The sequence below is a fragment of the Squalius cephalus genome (genome assembly GCF_949319135.1).
Source record: "Squalius cephalus genome assembly, chromosome: 16".
NCBI lineage: Eukaryota > Metazoa > Chordata > Actinopteri > Cypriniformes > Leuciscidae > Squalius > Squalius cephalus.
The window spans coordinates 2391240-2408116 of NC_137137.1; the positions used below are offsets into that span (position 1 = coordinate 2391240).

Below are 16877 nucleotides of genomic sequence, written 5' to 3' on the forward strand. Positions count from 1 at the left end.
GTCTTGCGGTGAAGGCTCGTCTTACAAAACTGCTACTGTCTCTTTAAAACGTTACCATGGTGAAGCTTTGCGCTTGTTGGTAATGCGTCATCAGTCTGCGTGTAACCGAAAATAGAGCTGATATCGCGCTTTATCTGCACAATTATTAAACTGAGGGTTTCATTAAAGGTAAGTTTCTTCAGGAGATCGTTTTCATTATATATATATTACCGTTTATGTTCACACACAGATTAATATGGCGCTTGATCATTCTGAATCGAGCATTACGTGAATCAGCAGGTGTTTACTAACGGCAAGAGTGATCAAATAATAAGTGAAAATGCAATAACTGCTATGCACATTATATAAATTGAGCCTGCTTGCTAATAGCTGATATAAATAAATACATGTTTATTTAGTGGTAGTTACTTGTTGACCTGCTGATCATTAGATAAGAGCATTATTAGATTATTAGGATATTAAGAGCGTTCAGGTCTGAATATAAAATAAATAATACATATAACTTAATCTAAATAATAAGATAGAAATTAATATATTTTATTTTAAACAAAAGATATTAATTATAAACTCTTTACTTATACATACTGCATTATGACCCTTCCAGAAAATAAGTTTAATTCAATGTCATTTTATGAAGTAAACGAAGTAAAGCTATGAAGTAAAGTTCAAGTATATATTTAAGTATACTTTATGTAGTAAGTATACTAATATCAATGTACTAGAAGTGTACTTGTAAGTTTACTATTTCAATACTACTTAGGACTAAACTGGCCCACTTTCTAGTGTATAAAAGTATACTTTTAATTAAGTGTAGCATTAGTAAACTGAGTTCACAACTAGTTTACAACTACGTTTTTCATTTGTACTGCAACTATACTACATGTGAACTAAGGTATACTGATAGTTTACTAGTCAATATTAATACTTGTAGCAAGTTAAGTTAACCTAACATCATACTTATAGTTTACTATTTATATATTATCTTTGTACTTTAAGTATACTACTATGTTCCTGTTTAGGTAATAATTTTAAGGACTACACAAAAATTCACATACTCGGATTTAGGATCATATCTGTTTTTTTTTCTAAATCAATATTTTCAAATACACACTTGTTTTTAGTTTAAAAGAAGTATACTAATAGCAAACTTGAATAAATGTTTACGCTTTATATTAAGGTGACGTAGTTACATTGTACTTACTCAAATAATTACTGAATAATATTAATTAACTACATCATGCACTTACTATAGAATTACATTAGGGTTACTTGTAATTATGCATAAATTACTGTTATTATTGTAGTAAGTACATGTAGTAACGTGTAACTACGTCACCTTAAAATAAAGGTTAACACTTTACAATAAGGTTCATTTGTTAACTACCTTAGTTAACATGAACTAAGAATGAACAATACTTCCACAGCATTTATTAATCTTAGTTAATATTAACTTCAACGTTTACTAATACATTATTAAAATCAAAGGTTGTTATTTTTTAACATTAGGTAATGCACTGTGAACTAACATGAACAAACAATGAACAGCTGTATTTTTTATTAACTAACATTAACAAAGATTAATAAATACTGTAACAAATTGTTGGTTGGTTGGTTGTTAGTTCATGTTAGTTAATACATTTACAAATGTTAACTAATGAACCTTATTGTAAAGTGTTACCAAAATTAAGTGTTATCAAATAAACTTCTTAATTGTAAGGGGAAACAAGTTTGTTGTTATGTTTTATTTGTTGGCATATACTAGATGAATAAGTCTTGTCATGAATCCCCTGTAGCGGCAGTATGTGTTAGGGTTAGGGTTAGTACTCCTCTTACTAACTCCTCTTGCCTGTGGCGTTCCACAAGGTTCCATTTTGGCTCCTACTTTGTTCTCATTATATATTATATATATGTTACCGCTGGGATCAATTCTTAGGAAATATGGAGTGTCTTTTCATTTATATGCAGACGATACTCAAATCTATCTGCCTTTTAAACGTACTGACTCAAAGGGCCTGGAAACCCTTTTTGCATGTTTAAATGAAATACAATCCTGGATGTCCGCAAATTTTTTACATCTGAATGCAAGCAAAACTGAGGCTATTGTGTTTGGGCCCTCCATAGGAAATGGAAAAACCACCTGTAATGCTGCAAACCAATTTTGTGATATTAAACCTACCGTTAGGAGTCTGGGAGTTACGTTGGATTCCTCTCTTAAGCTTGACAAACATATAAATACAGTAGTTAAATCATGTTTTTATCACTTGAAGCTGCTATCCAGAGTAAAGTCTTTCTTATCACCATTAGAGCTTGAAAGAACTATACATGCATTTGTTCTGTCCCGCCTGGATTATTATAATTCCTTATATGCAGGATTACCCAAGTTTTCTATTACAAGGCTTCAAATGGTCCAAAACGCTGCTGCCAGATTCCTAACTGGGGTCCGCAGACATGAACATATCACTCCAATTTTATTGTCGCTTAACTGGCTGCCGGTGCGCTATAGGGTTGACTTGAAATTATTGTTGCTTGTTTTTAAATCGTTACATGGTCTTGCACCTTCTTATTTATCCGAACTTCTGACTGTGAATGTGCCTGGTAGATGTCTACGGTCCTCTAGTAATTTTAATTTGTCCCTGCCACATTCTCGATTAAAGTCAAGAGGGGATCGTGCTTTCGCTGTTATCGGTCCGAGGCTGTGGAATAGCATCCCCTCCTCGTTGAGATCGTTGACTTCCTTATATGAGTTTAAACTTAAACTAAAGTTATATCTCTTCAAACTGGCATTTCCTTAATTTTAATGTTTTATGTGGGTATGATTATATTGTGTAATTGTGATGTTTCTCCTTTTCATGCTTTCCTTGTTATGTAAAGCACAGTGGTCAACATCAGTTGTGTTTACTTGTGCTATATAAATAAAGTAAAGAAGAAGAAAGAAGAAGATGTGTGAAGGACCGTCTGCGATCTCTGGTCCCATTCCTCCAGACCCCACACTGTTTCCTGATTATTACAAGCGCCCGTCCTCTGGTAAGCCTGAACCCTTGATGTTCACTCATAGACTGTAAAAAATATGGATGTAGTGTCCGTGACGTCACCCGTATGATGCCATCGCCATCTGGCATCGCGTCACTCCCGGATAACCAAAAATGGGCAAAGAGGCAGATTAGCTGAGGTGACGTGACGCAGACAAACGGCTAGTAGTGACATCAGCGGCAATCCACCTGTCAATCAAGTGGCCACGCCCTTAATTATGCAGAACTTTAAGGCTTAATATAATTTAAACTGATGAGTTGTAAAAAAATTCACCCCCCTCACAGTTTTCATAAAGGGCAAAATTTGCTATATAGACCAAACCACTGACCAAACCACTTTTTGTACTAGGCTGTAAAGTTGGGCATTTTAACATGGGGGTCTATGGGATTGACTCTCTTTTGGAGCCTGTCTCTAGTGGCCAGTCGATGAACTGCAGTTTAAGTCACTTCAGTGTTTGATTCAGGAGAGAGACAGGAAGGTTGCCGCTTGTGTTCACTCTGTTCCTCATGTGTGATCTTCATCTGATCTCTCTGTTGTGTTGGTGAAGCTCGTGGTCGGCTGGAGGGCAACGATCGGAGCGGCTCGTCTCCTCTTCTGAAGGGCCCGTTGGCCCCGGACCCCACGCTCCACCCCGGCTGCTACAGCGCCCGCTCCAGCCCTCGACCCCGCATCGGTGCCAGCGCTGCTCACATCCTAGAGAGAGGGCAGAGGGGGGTTGTGGGAAACCTACTGAGACTGGAGGGAGTGGCGCTGAACCCCAGTCCAGCTAAACCCAGTGAGATCAGAACACAGTTACTGACATCGGGAAGACATCGGGAATGAGTTTTTGCTGTCTCCATATGGGCAGAACCCTAAAACTGAGTTAATGTTGAATTTCTAGACAGATAATGATTTATTATACACTTCAATTCAAAAGTTTGGCTTCAGTAAGAGTCTCTTTTGCTCACCAAGACTCAAAAATACAGTAAAAAAAGTGAAAAACTATTTCAATTTAAAAGAACTGTTCAAATGTAATTTATTCCTGTGATCACATCATTACTCCAGTCTTCAGTGTCACATGATCCTTCAGAAATCACTCTAATATGATGATTTGATGATCAAGAAACATTTATGATATTTATCATATTTAGTTTTTCAGGGTTCGAAATAACAGTATTTATTTGAAATAGAAAAGTTTGTAACATTATAAATGTTTTACTGTCACTTTTGATCAATTTAACGCATCCTTGCTGAATAAAAGTATTAATTGCTTTTTTTTTTAAATGCCCAAACTTTTGTACACTAGTGTAATATTGCTCATTCTTTTAGTCTGCCTCCTCCTCTTCTTAGTTATCTCCATCTCCTCCTCGTTCTCCTCTGACAGAGCCTGTCATACGGGACTTTGGTAAAGAAAATGTGCGCAAGCTTCGTGAAGTCCAGAAGCGGTTTCGAGAGCTGGAGGCGCAGAGGGAACATGCCAAACCGATGCCGGTTAAAGCTCTCTGGATCTCTCCGAAATACCAGGACGTCCCGTCCAGGGTAATGGCCCAGTTACAGGTGAGCCAGTGCAATAGAAGTGAGTTACAAGTGCAATAGAAGTGAGTTACTTTCCATTGAGTTTCAAGTAGTTTGATATTAGACAGTTAATGCAGAGGAACAAAGCATCTAAACATGCAATACCTCATTTATTGCTTGCAATTTTCTGTCATATATGTATAGATATTTACTGTACAGTATTGTTATTATTGTTAACTAAAACTATTACAAATCGTTTTTGTTAATTGAAATGAAGCTGAAATCAAATAAAACTTATTTGATGAAAAACATACACTTAAAAACCTTAAGAAATTAAGACATCTAACGAAAATAAAATAAGTTTAAGCAAAAGTACTGAAATTACTAAAACAAAAATTGAAATAAAAATGAATTAAACTTAAATAGAAAATTACTTAAAAACTAAAATTAAAATGAAAGCTGAAAACATAATAATAAAAGCTAATTCTGAATATTAATAAGATAGCATAATAGTATATGAATAATAGTAAAAACACTGCTACTGTATATTTGCATTGAATGTCTTCACTATAATTTCATTAAAGAAACACATTTAGTACTTAATTGCTAAAACTGTCGATAAACCGACTGTGATTGTGACAATTGTGCCACATTTCAACCTCATAAAGTGTTATAAAGTAATGATTATGCCATATATGCCTGATGATGAAGGTCATGAGACTGAAACATTGCTAATAAAATTTTGATACTCGTTTGCAAGTATTTATTAAGTTTGATTTCCTTGTTTTTTTTTTTGATGAATAAAAATATACATTTCTTACTGACCCTGTCAATCAGCAGGAGCACTAAAACCAGGGTTCTAAAGCTGCTCTGTGCGTGTGTGTGTGTGTGTGTGTGTGTGTGTGTGTGTGTGTGTGTGTGTGTGTGTGTGTAGGAGACGAGCCCCTCGAAGAAAGCCGAGTTTCAGAAGTTCCTGAAGGCTCATTCTCAGTGTGGCGCTGGAGGTCGACCTTCACTTCGACGCTCAGAAAGCGGACCGTCAGTGTCACACAACGGTCCTGCAGGAGACGCCGACTCTGATGTGTGTAATATATTAACCCTTTATATATGTGACCCTGGATCACGTCTCCAGTCTCGATATCCGGGATATTTGTGGCAATAGCCAACAATACATTGTATGGGTCAAAATTATCGACTTTTCTTTTATGCCAAAAATCATGAGGATATGAAGTAAAGATCATGTTCCATGAAGATATTTAGTAAATTTCCTACTGTAAATATATAAAACATGTATTTCTGTGAGTGAATGCTGCACAATCGTGAACATAAATGATCAACTTTAAAGGAGATTTTCTCAATGTTTCGATTTTTCTGCACCCTCAGATTCCAGATTTACAATAGTTGTATCTCAGCCAAATATTGTCCTATCATAACAAACCGTACATCAATGGAAAGCTTATTTATGATGTATAAATCTCAATTTCATAAAATTGACCCATGTGACTGGTTTTGTGGTCCAGGGTCACATATAATACACATATTATTCCAACACTGAAGTACTTGCTCAGATCCTGATTCAACTCAGACATAGAACAACATTATTCGTCCTCTGCTGTATTACATGAGCAGCTTCTCTCTCATTGTGCGTGTTTACGTGTGTGTGTGTGTGTGTGTGTGTGTGTGTGTGTGTGTGTGTGTGTGTGTGTGTGTGTGTGTGTGTAGATGCACGTGAGAGGACACACGGTGGACTTTGTGAGTCATAACGCCCGTGCTGCGAGTAAGACGACCCTGAGGAGATCTCAGTCCGAGCAGAACCTCAGAGACAGAACTCCGCCCAGCGCCGTGAAGGGGAAAGTGCCAGAATAGTGAGTCGCTGATTTACACTAACATTCAAAAGTTTGAGGTCAGTACATTTTTTTCTTCTGCTCACCAAAGCTGCATTTATTTGATCAAAAATACAGTAAAAATAGTGAAATATTATTGCAATCTAAAATCAGCTGTTGTCTATGTGAATATATAGTAAAATGTAATTTATTCCTGTGATCAAAAAGCCAGAGTGGCTAGAGCGGTAAAAGCTAGTGTGTGCTTCTTTTACCGATATATATTTACCGATATCTTTTGCATTTCTAATCCAAACAATGTCAAACTTGGCACTGCGCTTACTCGTGCCCGTAGCGAGACACCTGTCAAGTTTGAAATCCATCAGACTAACGGATCGAGAGATATGCGAATAACAGACAGACAGACGTTTCTGTAATTTATAGATAGATGTCAGGCTGTACATTTTCTCAATGCAAAGTAGAATTTGTACCGTTTTACACACATTTTCACGGCTTGCTATGCACTGTACGCACTGTACTTAATGTTTAGTTTTGGGTTAAACTTTGACCTTCTCTCATTTTGCCTGTTAGTCTGGAGCAGAGGAAGATGCAGTGGAAGAAAGAGGAGGAGGAGAAGAGGAGAAACACTCCTGATCCCTCCATTCCTGCCGGACACACACAGATGTGTGAGAGAGAGAGACAGGAGACGCTGCAGTCGCTCAAAGAAAGTACGTCTCCATCAACACTGTCCCTTCACATCTATCGTTTCTAATTATTGATGACTTGTGTGTGTGTGTGTGTGTGTGTGTAGCTCACAGGTCTCTGGTCAGTGATCTGCAGTCTCTCTCGATGAAAGCCGACACTCTGGGTCTTCGCTCTCGGCGCGCTGGACTCGATCAGAGACTCTCAGAAGTCGAGGAGGCCATTAAAATCTTCTCACGCGACAAAGTCTATGTGAAAGTGGACTCTTAAACACACTCGTGTCAGGCTGTTAAACACAACACTCGTGTCAGGCTGTTTGTTTTATTTATGTATTTATTAGTTTGCGGTAGTTCTTCAGTGTCCTGGGTTTTAATGCATGACATTCATTTGTGACTAAATATTACACATATTAGTGTTAGAAATCATTGTTTTTTTTCCCTTTGCTATCATATTATCAATTGCATTGATGTGTTTGGTGAATAATATTTATGAGATTAAAAAGTCATAGTTATTAAATAAAAAGTTAAAATTATGACATAAAAAGTTAAAATCATGAGTATACAGTCGAAGTTATGAGATTAAAAAGTCAAAATTATGAGATTAAAAAGTCAAAATTATGAGATTAAAAAAATCTAAATTATGACAAATTATCTCATAATTTTGACTTTTTATATCATAACAATGAGTTCATATAACATAATTTTGACTTTTTATCTCATAATTATGACTGTAATAATTATGATTTAGATTTTTTTTTCATAATTATGACCTAATTTATCACATTTTGGACTTTATAATCTAATAATTTTTACTTTTTATTTCATAATTATGAGTCAATATATCATAATTTTTACTTTTTATCTCATAATTATGGCTCATAATTTAGATTTTTTAATCTAATAATTTTGATCATATCTCATAATTATGAACTATTATATCATAATTTTGACTTTTTAATCTCATAATTTTGACTGTATCTCATAATTACAATTTAGTATGTCATAATTTTGACCTTTTATGTAATAATTGACATTTAATGTCATAATTTTCATTCACCAAAGCATGATTCATTGATAGTATTCTGTGGATTTGTTTGACAGTTCAGAATTGTTTGTAAATGAGGGAATTATACTTTTAGACTGTAATTAAAGTGTTTCCGCTGCCATGTACAGTAACAGTTGTTGAATGTCTACTATGGCAAGGTGCTGACCTCTAAATGAATGCTGTATTAGCAAATCTTTATGTTCAATAGTTTTGATGTTTCATTGAAATTAATTTTAGTATTGCATTATGACAGTGGTGCTTGTTTTGACTGTAATATCACATCACACATGCTGTTCAGTAATATCACCAACCACAAAAACTCAGTTCATAGCGACTATCTTTGTAGATCAGATTAATAAATACACCGTGTTTGATTTATAATGCACATGTTTTATAAAGTGGCCCAAAAAATGTTTGCATCAAACTTCTGAATGTCATTGCATTATTTCACGACATAAAAGTAAAAACAATGAATGCTTATTGTCATTTAATAAACTGGTGTTGCAGTTATTTATTTATTTATTTGTGGGTGTATGAAATCAATTCACATGATATATTTTTGATAATTTAAAACCTTATTTTGGTGATATATATTTTGCTTGAAACATATTCTTATGCTATCTTTCTTAATGATAAATTCAGATGAAAAAAAAAGTATATTTTGAGGCTAGTGTGGGCGTGCCAGTTTTATAAATCTTAAAAAAAGGCCTCTAATTGGGCGAAGAATGTATAACAGGAGGGGCGTGTTTAAGCCACGCCCCCCAGCTTGCGTGGCTAGTACAGTGCTAATGCTAAGGCTTTGTCCTGTAGTGTTGAACACTTGCTCAGCTGTCGTCTTGAAAGTGAAAACAAACACATATATTTATACATATTATAAATCACTCTCAGCTATGAGCAAACGAAAAGCGCCACAAGAATCTCTGAACGAAGGGATCACAGATTTCCTCACAGGTGAGTTTTGTTGTGACAGCTCAGGTTAGCATGTGGCTAAGCTAACTGGACCTTTAAACGCTGAATGAATGGAAATAGATCGGTTTTGTTGACATAAAGTCCGTTTAAAACAAGAAATTTCACTTTAGTGGGGTATTAGACCTGGATTTACACCTGAGTAGAGATTAAAACATCAATGATCCCCATTTTTGTTTACCATTTAATACATGCTATCAAAGGTAAAGTTTCAAGATTAATGCTACACTATAAAGAACAAAGTGTTTATATTTATTTTTAAAAATCTTTTTTTTTTTTTTTTATGAATATGATCTCCTGGTTGTTTTGTTTGTTTATTAGATAATGTCTAATGTGAAATATCGTTTTATAGTAAGATTTTGCAGCTAATACACTGAGATTTATGTAAACTCTTAATGCTATGTAAACTCTTTCTCGTTTCAGAGTTAGCCAATTATGAGAGAAATGTAAACAGGGCCATCCATAAATACAATGCTTACAGGTAAGATAGTTTTATCTAATGTGTCTAATAATGTAAGATATAATATCATAACTAGACATATGACACATGTAACCTATATTTATCCCCGTCTGGTGTTTTGTGTTCAGAAAAGCAGCGTCTGTGATCTCCAAATATCCACAGAAGATCAAAAATGGGACAGAAGCAAAGAAACTGGTACAGACTCTGTTTTTACTAGCATTAGTGTCCTGAAAAGTGAGTAACTCATATTTGATTTGATGAAAAATTGCTTTTTTCCTCTCAGGATGGAGTTGGTGCAAAGATAGCAGAGAAAATTGATGAGTTTTTAACAACAGGAAAACTGCGTAAGCTGGAAAAGGTATTGGAGAAGTGCATGTTTTTATAGATGATTTAATCTTTGGGCCTGTTTAAGAAACAAATCACTGTCACAGAGAGTTTTGCTATCACTGAATATGTGTATATATATATATGGGTCTGTATATGTTGTGACATGCTCTTGTTTGGTTTGTTCTGTAGATTCGTAATGACGACACAAGCTCCTCCATCAACTTCTTAACCAGAGTGACTGGAATCGGGTACGAAGCTCTTGATTTGAAGTGTTCAGTCAGTAATAATAACATTAGTGTTGTGTAAAACTCAATTCACACTCATTCTCTCTGTTTTAGTCCCGCTGCGGCCAGGAAGTTTTTTGACGAGGGCGTCAGGAACTTGGAAGGTTTGTCTGTGGTCATTTGCAGAACGGTGTTCATTTAACGTCACATGCTTGCTTTAATTCTCATCTGATGTTTTAGATCTGAAGAAGATCGAACACAAACTCAACCACCATCAGCAGATCGGCTTAAAGTAAGTCTTGATTTTAATCTTATAGAAAATATGATCATAATATATGTTAAGATATTCCATTTTTGACTTTTTATCTAATAATTATGACTTAATGTAATAATTATGATTTTAATCTCATAATTTTGACTCTTTATTTTATTATTATCAGTTAATATATCATAATTTTGACTTTAATCTCATAGTTTTGACTTTTTATTTCATGATCATGAGTTTATTTTCCCTAATTCTGACCTTTTTATCTCATAATTGACTTTATGTAATAGTTATGATTTTTTATATCAATTTTAATTCTTACTGTTTATTTCATAATTATGAGCTAATATACCATAATTTGACTTTAATCTCAGAATTTTGACTTTTTACTTCATAATTATGAGCTAATTTATCATAATTTTTACTTTAATCTAATCATTTTGACTTTTTATCTCATAATTATGACTGAAAGATGAATGTTATAAATGTGTACTATATTATTATTACGAAATTAATTTATTATTTCAATCTAATAATTAATTTTATTCCGTTTTACTTTAATCAATTTTAAATGTATTGTAATGATTAGACTTTTGGATGTACAGACATGCCTTGTCCAAATACCCACACTTAAATGTATTGTTATTCAATTTTCCATTCGATTTGTGAATTATATGTATTTCTCATGAATGTATTCTGTTCTTTATTGATGGTATCTTCATCTCTTAAAGGTACTTTGATGAATTCGAGAAGAGAATCCCTCGTGCAGAAATGCAGAAAATGGAGGTTGGAGTTTCTTCTTGACGAGTATCACTGATGTACATTTGCATACAGTCTCACTGTGTTGATGTTGTAACTGATGTTTGCAGACTCTGATACTCAAAGAACTGGACCTGGTGGACCCCGAGTACATCGGCACGATCTGCGGCAGCTACAGGAGAGGTGATCATTCTTCTCATCCAGATATTTCACATCAGTTATCATCTGAATGTGCCATAACTGCGTTTGTGAATGTTCAGGAGCCGAGTCGAGTGGTGATATTGATATTCTGCTGACCCATCCGGACTTCACCTCTCAGTCTGAGAAACAGGTACACGGACCGCTTTGAACACTTTAGGAACATTTAAAGGGATGATTGAATATGATTTCACTTTCGCATTTCACAAGCTCTTGAAGCTCCGCCCCCTGCGCCGGGAGCAGCAGCTCATTTGCATTTAAAGGAACAGACACAAAAACTGTGCGTTTTTGCTCACCCTCAAAAAGTGACAACTTAACATGCTATATAAAAATATCTGTGGGGTATTTTGAGCTAAACCTTCACATACACACTCTGGGGACATCAGAGATTTATTTGACATCTTGTGAAAATGGCATTATAGGACCATATAATATATAGTGCATATATAGTGTTTTCCTCTCGTAACTCGTGCTGGGATTCTGTCTTTCAGCCCAAGCTTCTTCATGCTGTCGTGGATCATCTGGAGTCCATCGGCTTCATCACCGACACGCTGTCTAAAGGAGACACTAAGTTCATGGTGAGTCTCTGTCTGCCTCAGTGTGTGTGTCTCAGAAATAATAAATGAATGATAAATAATGTGTGTTATTTCCTCAGGGTGTGTGTCAGCTGCAGAGAGAAGAGGAGGATGAGGAAGAATGTTTTCACCGCCGTATTGATATCAGGTTCATACTGAGCATTTGCTGATATCTGTATTGGTGTGATTATTAGACCCAGTTCACTCTGCTTTCCAGTGTTTAGTATCATTGATATACTATTATACTAGGTTTTTAATTAGTTGTTATTTTTATATTTTCATTATATTTATAGTTAATGTTTTAGCAATTCTGTTTAAATATCTAAATAGGTTTTATTAATTAGTTTTAGTTATTTTAATACTTCGTTAAAATAAACAAAAATGAGAAATGTTGCTTTGCAACTATTAAGTGATTGTTTTCATTTTATTTCAGTTAATGTTTATTTTTATTTATGTCTGGTCTTTAACATGTTATATGGGACGTTGTGATTTTGCTAATTATTTTATGGAATATAAAAAATTTACATTATGTACAATTAACATTTTAATTGTATTGTTTTTTTGACGTTTCAGCATTATTACAGGTTCTTAAAAACAATCGATAGTAAAAAAAAAATTTGAATGACACATTACTAAATAGACTAAAGTTTAAATTTTCATACACATGACTAATCTAAAATCTAATATCTCATATTATAAAACTAAATTCTAAAATGCACAATCTTTCCTGGCATCTGTAGAGAAACACCATCCAGTTTTATCATAGAATGACCTGACACAAATATCATATTTGAGTTTTTCCAGTGTATTCCTCAAGTCTTTCTCTCTCTCTGGTTCTCCAGGCTCATTCCTAAAGATCAGTATTTCTGCGGAGTGCTGTACTTCACCGGCAGTGACATATTCAACAAGAACATGAGGACTCACGCGCTGGAGAAGGGCTTCACGCTCAACGAGTACACCATCCGGCCACTGGGCGTCACTGGTGAGAGAAACACACACTCATTTTAATTCAGTTTAACTTGAAGTTTTGATTGTATCTTGATTATATTTGATACAATCTGTATTGTAAAAAGCGCTATATAAATAAAGGTTGACTTGACTTGAAGTATTAAAATTACTCAAACTAATTAATAAAACATATTAGACAAACTAAAAAACATAACAGAATCACACATTTCTTAACTATAAATAAAATAAAACGCTTAGCCTCGAATACCACTCCGAAGCAGTATTGGAGATAGTGTGGGTTTAGTGTGCATTAAGGGCACTGCACTTTGCCATTTTTAGGACATGGGACAGTCTTGTGCACTTACTTCAAGTGGCCAAGAACGCAAGTGTGGGTATTTGGACAAGGCATGTCTGTCTATCCAAAAGTCTAGTTTACTTGGTGCTGATTTACTTTGTTCTTCTGGTGACTCGTTCTTTCCTATGATGGAGATTATATCTGTAGTACCTGGTTTCACACAGGTGTGGCTGGAGAGCCTCTGCTGGTGGACAGTGAGAAGGACATCTTTGACTACATCCAGTGGAAATACAAGGAACCAAAGGAACGCAGCGAGTGAAACCATGAGAGACTAAACTGCAAAGTGTGTGTGTGTGTGTGTGAGATGTTCAACTGTTCTACTAGTGTATTTTAATAGTAGAAGAGATTTAGGGAAAGGTGTGTGTGTGTGTGTGTGTGTGTGTGTGTGTGTGTGTTAGTTTGAAGGTCAGAAATCTGCTACTTCACAGTAGTCGATGGTGCTTTTTTTTTTAATGTATATTGTTTTAAATCCAGGTCAGAAATGAGTTTGAGTGAACTGAGAAATGACATTAATGCTGTGACAATAGCTATTAGATTGTCATCCTCTCAGAAACATGTCTTTATTTCAACATGCTTTACACTGGTATGAAAGAAAGAAAGCGAACTGAAAATATATGAATGATGATTGTGTGTGGTTGTGTTATTTAAAGTCGGAAAACGATCCATTGTGATGTTATTGGGTTATTTTTATCAGGATAATAGTCTACCATATTATGACACGAAAGATTGTGAGGAAATTTGGGTTTTGCATTAAAATTCCCACACATCAGTTCAGGTCTGATTTCTTTCCAAAATGAATACATCTGAACAATCAAGTGTTCTTATAAGATGATATGCAGATGTTTTGCTGAGAATACAGTGAACAGAACTGTCTCAAAGTTTTTAATCGCAGACACTGATCGGGCTCACACCTGACGTGTATGTGGTCCTGTCATTCAAGCTTTTGTGATGCAGTAACAATAACCAGTTTGTGTCTCTAGTACATCTTCTAGTACAATGAGTTACAGTTCATGAATAGTTTGTCAGTGAGCAGGTTTCAAAAAATGTCATGTTATTGGTATAATAAACCCACATAAGTGAGTAGAGACATCTTACTCTTACCTGACACTGATATTAAAATGGGCAGTTTCTGCAATTTGCTCTATTTATTAATTTTATAATTCAAATTTTACCATGAAATGAAAGCAAACGGTAGCTAATAGGTAAAAAAAACACACGAGGCAAAGTGTCAGTACACATACTTAGAACCAAATATTTAAAATTCCCTTTACCTCCTAAAGTTAAAGAAGTTCATTTTAAAATTGTAAATGGGATATATCCATTGAGTGAATATTTACGACTGTAAAGACCAGCAATTGGCCCAATGACGGAGTCCAACGGCCTGGGCGAAGGGATAATGCATGTGTGTCTTTTCAGCGCTCCAGTGAAGTTCACTTAATTTATTGGGAATTTAGTTTCAATATTACTTTAGCTCTGCGCTTAATCTGACTCCAATTTCAAATGATAATCAAATTTAGATTGTGTTTCTGATTAGAAAATAGTCATAAATATTGATTATGAATTAATTTAGATCTTTGATTATTCTGAGTATCTCATACTTTCAATTATTCATTCATTAAGGGACCCGATGCCACACAGAGTCACGCCCCGGGTTTACGTGGATCTCACGGACACAGAGGGTGCAGGGTTTGCTAATACCTCTTAAGTCGGTTGCCTACTGCTCACATACAAAAAAGTGTAGTTTATTTAGCCACTTCCGTACAACTTGCCAAGTCAGTGATAGACAGAAATCAAAAGGTCTTCAGATGACGTGCCGACTGCTCCGTTCATGCGCCTTGACCTATCCTGGACACAGAGCTGCGGTAGCGCCAGCCTCCTCATAGTCTACTAAAATAATGATTTCAGAAAACTTCAGAATAAATCATTTATTTGTTAGGAAAAAATGTATCATGCCAATTACACAAGTGATTAAAGGTCCCGTTCTTCGTGATCCCATGTTTCAAACTTTAGTTAGTGTGTAATGTTGTTGTTATAAATAATATCTGTAAAATTATAAAGCTCAAAGTTCAATGCCAAGCGAGATATTTTATTTAACAGAAGTCACCTACAAAAAATGGCTGGATTGGACTACACCCCTCTACTTCCTTCTTTAATGACGTCACTAGAACCGTTTCTTGACTAACCTCCGCCCACAGGGTAGTTATGATCATGCGCGTGAACTCGACAATCGATTACTATGGACTTCACCCGAAAACAGGAAGAAAATACAAGTATGTGCGCTGGCTTAAATAACATCATTTTTATACATATCTTTCACATCTACTGCAGTCAGATTCACTCGTGTTCACTCTGAAGGAATCACTCACATTGGCTGGGCACTTGTAATGACACATCAAGGATGTTAAGAGGCTAAAAGCAGGTTTAGTACTTGCCCCATTGAAGTCAACAGGGTGCAAATTTTAAAAATAGAATAACTCTGTGTAGGCAACACCGATTTTTGTCGTTGATCTCTGTATTGACAGCACTCCAAATGTACAAAAGAATGAGCTCAATGTTAAAATTGACCGGAGTTCTCCTTTAAACTATTGTATATTACTTGTATACTATTGTAACTACACTCCAGTCAGCTCACAGTAATGTGAATGTGAGATAAAATTTACTACACTCACTGGCTCTCACATTGGGGCTTGTGCATTACCAGGTAAAAATATATAGAAAATGTTAACAAAATGAGTATATGGTTTAATTATAATATATTATAATAAGCATTTGCTATTGGACAATTCTCTTTAAATTCAACATATATAATTATATACAACTATTATATTAAATGTTTGGAATTTAACTGTTATGCTTGTTCAGAGATTATTTGTATAGTTATCTTAAATACATAGAACACTATTATAACTCCTCTATCTCTCCCTAGTTTTACTTACCGAGACTCGATTAACCTTGTCCCTCATGCTGGCCCGTACAATACCGGCAAGTAAACCAGCATCTAAGCTGCACTGTTCATGTCCAGATTTATAGTGGTTCTCTCCTCGATCTATGGTTTTTCTATCGTCTAAGAAAAAGGACATAAGATTGGAAATTGATACGGCCATAGCTATCGTTAGTGCTTCTGAGATGGTAAAAGCGCGTTTTTTTTCCTGGCGAATTAGCAAATGGTATGCAAAAATACAGTCAAACATAATACAGTGAAAGATAATCTTAAAGTTTATTTGGGGCACAATGATCAGGCATAATAATCTTAATCACAAAGAAAATATTATTAAGGTTTATATAAACTAACAAAATAATAAACGAATAAATAAAACATTAACAAAAGATTAAAAAAATCTCAGAGAGGCACGCATAAACAAAATTAGTTTCTAACATTTTTGGAAAAAACGAATGGGCAATATTTCTCATGAAAAAGTGGATAAGTGTTCATACCATAGACTGTAAAAAATAGGTCCATACACAGCGCAGATCATAATGAGCGAGTGTGTTTTTAAAATAAAGTTTGAGGAAGCTTGATGATGATGACGTTGATCCGCGACCATGGTGTGCTGTAGTCCGTTTATAGCGTTAGCATTTTATATCTGACGGCTTTATTTAGGCTTCAAAATTTATAAATTTTGGATAAACTTGTAAAGATTATCTTGATAGACAAAACGTGTTAGGGTCACAACTCTTTGTTGAACACAGATCTTATTTTTTGCGATTTT

At 35.0% G+C, this 16877-nt stretch overlaps 2 protein-coding genes across 5 annotated transcripts; both read left to right on the forward strand.

Moving 5' to 3' along the window:
• The first annotated feature begins 55 nt into the window (after nt 1–55).
• Nucleotides 56–8600, forward strand: enkd1 (enkurin domain containing 1). 3 transcript variants are annotated; one of them, XM_079896585.1, is made up of 8 exons: nt 56–172; nt 2937–3024; nt 3578–3805; nt 4394–4566; nt 5459–5605; nt 6247–6389; nt 6936–7072; nt 7156–8600. In XM_079896585.1, the coding sequence occupies exons 2-8, from the start codon at nt 2940–2942 to the stop codon at nt 7314–7316; spliced, it is 1074 nt and encodes a 357-aa protein (XP_079752711.1). In that variant the 5' UTR covers nt 56–172; nt 2937–2939; the 3' UTR covers nt 7317–8600. The 3 variants fall into 3 exon arrangements, with proteins under 3 accessions (XP_079752711.1, XP_079752712.1, XP_079752713.1); XM_079896586.1 differs by having other exon boundaries at nt 56–168; nt 2872–3024; XM_079896587.1 differs by having other exon boundaries at nt 56–168; nt 2919–3024.
• Nucleotides 8601–8825: 225 nt separating this feature from the next.
• On the forward strand, nt 8826–13936 carry polb (polymerase (DNA directed), beta). Of its 2 annotated transcripts, XR_013823853.1 has the most exons (15): nt 8826–9041; nt 9480–9537; nt 9645–9711; nt 9800–9874; nt 10033–10091; nt 10182–10231; nt 10308–10359; nt 11064–11118; nt 11202–11274; nt 11352–11422; nt 11781–11867; nt 11945–12012; nt 12707–12846; nt 13332–13534; nt 13573–13936. XR_013823853.1 is itself a non-coding variant. In XM_079896577.1 (14 exons), the coding sequence occupies exons 1-14, from the start codon at nt 8879–8881 to the stop codon at nt 13424–13426; spliced, it is 1113 nt and encodes a 370-aa protein (XP_079752703.1). In that variant the 5' UTR covers nt 8826–8878; the 3' UTR covers nt 13427–13936. The 2 variants fall into 2 exon arrangements, 1 of the variants encoding a protein (XP_079752703.1); XM_079896577.1 differs by having other exon boundaries at nt 13332–13936.
• The last annotated feature ends 2941 nt before the right edge of the window (nt 13937–16877 follow it).

Bases quoted from the DNA above. Each gene is read 5' to 3' on its own strand.
- polb (XM_079896577.1), top strand. From the start codon at position 8,879: ATGCTAAGGCTTTGTCCTGTAGTGTTGAACACTTGCTCAGCTGTCGTC. The intron at 9,538-9,644 runs GTAAGATAGTTT...TTTTGTGTTCAG, and splicing joins CATAAATACAATGCTTACAG to AAAAGCAGCGTCTGTGATCT. The intron at 9,875-10,032 runs GTATTGGAGAAG...TTTGTTCTGTAG, and splicing joins AACTGCGTAAGCTGGAAAAG to ATTCGTAATGACGACACAAG.
- enkd1 (XM_079896585.1), top strand. From the start codon at position 2,940: ATGTGTGAAGGACCGTCTGCGATCTCTGGTCCCATTCCTCCAGACCCC. The intron at 5,606-6,246 runs GTGTGTAATATA...GTGTGTGTGTAG, and splicing joins CAGGAGACGCCGACTCTGAT to ATGCACGTGAGAGGACACAC. The intron at 6,390-6,935 runs GTGAGTCGCTGA...TTTGCCTGTTAG, and splicing joins AAGGGGAAAGTGCCAGAATA to TCTGGAGCAGAGGAAGATGC.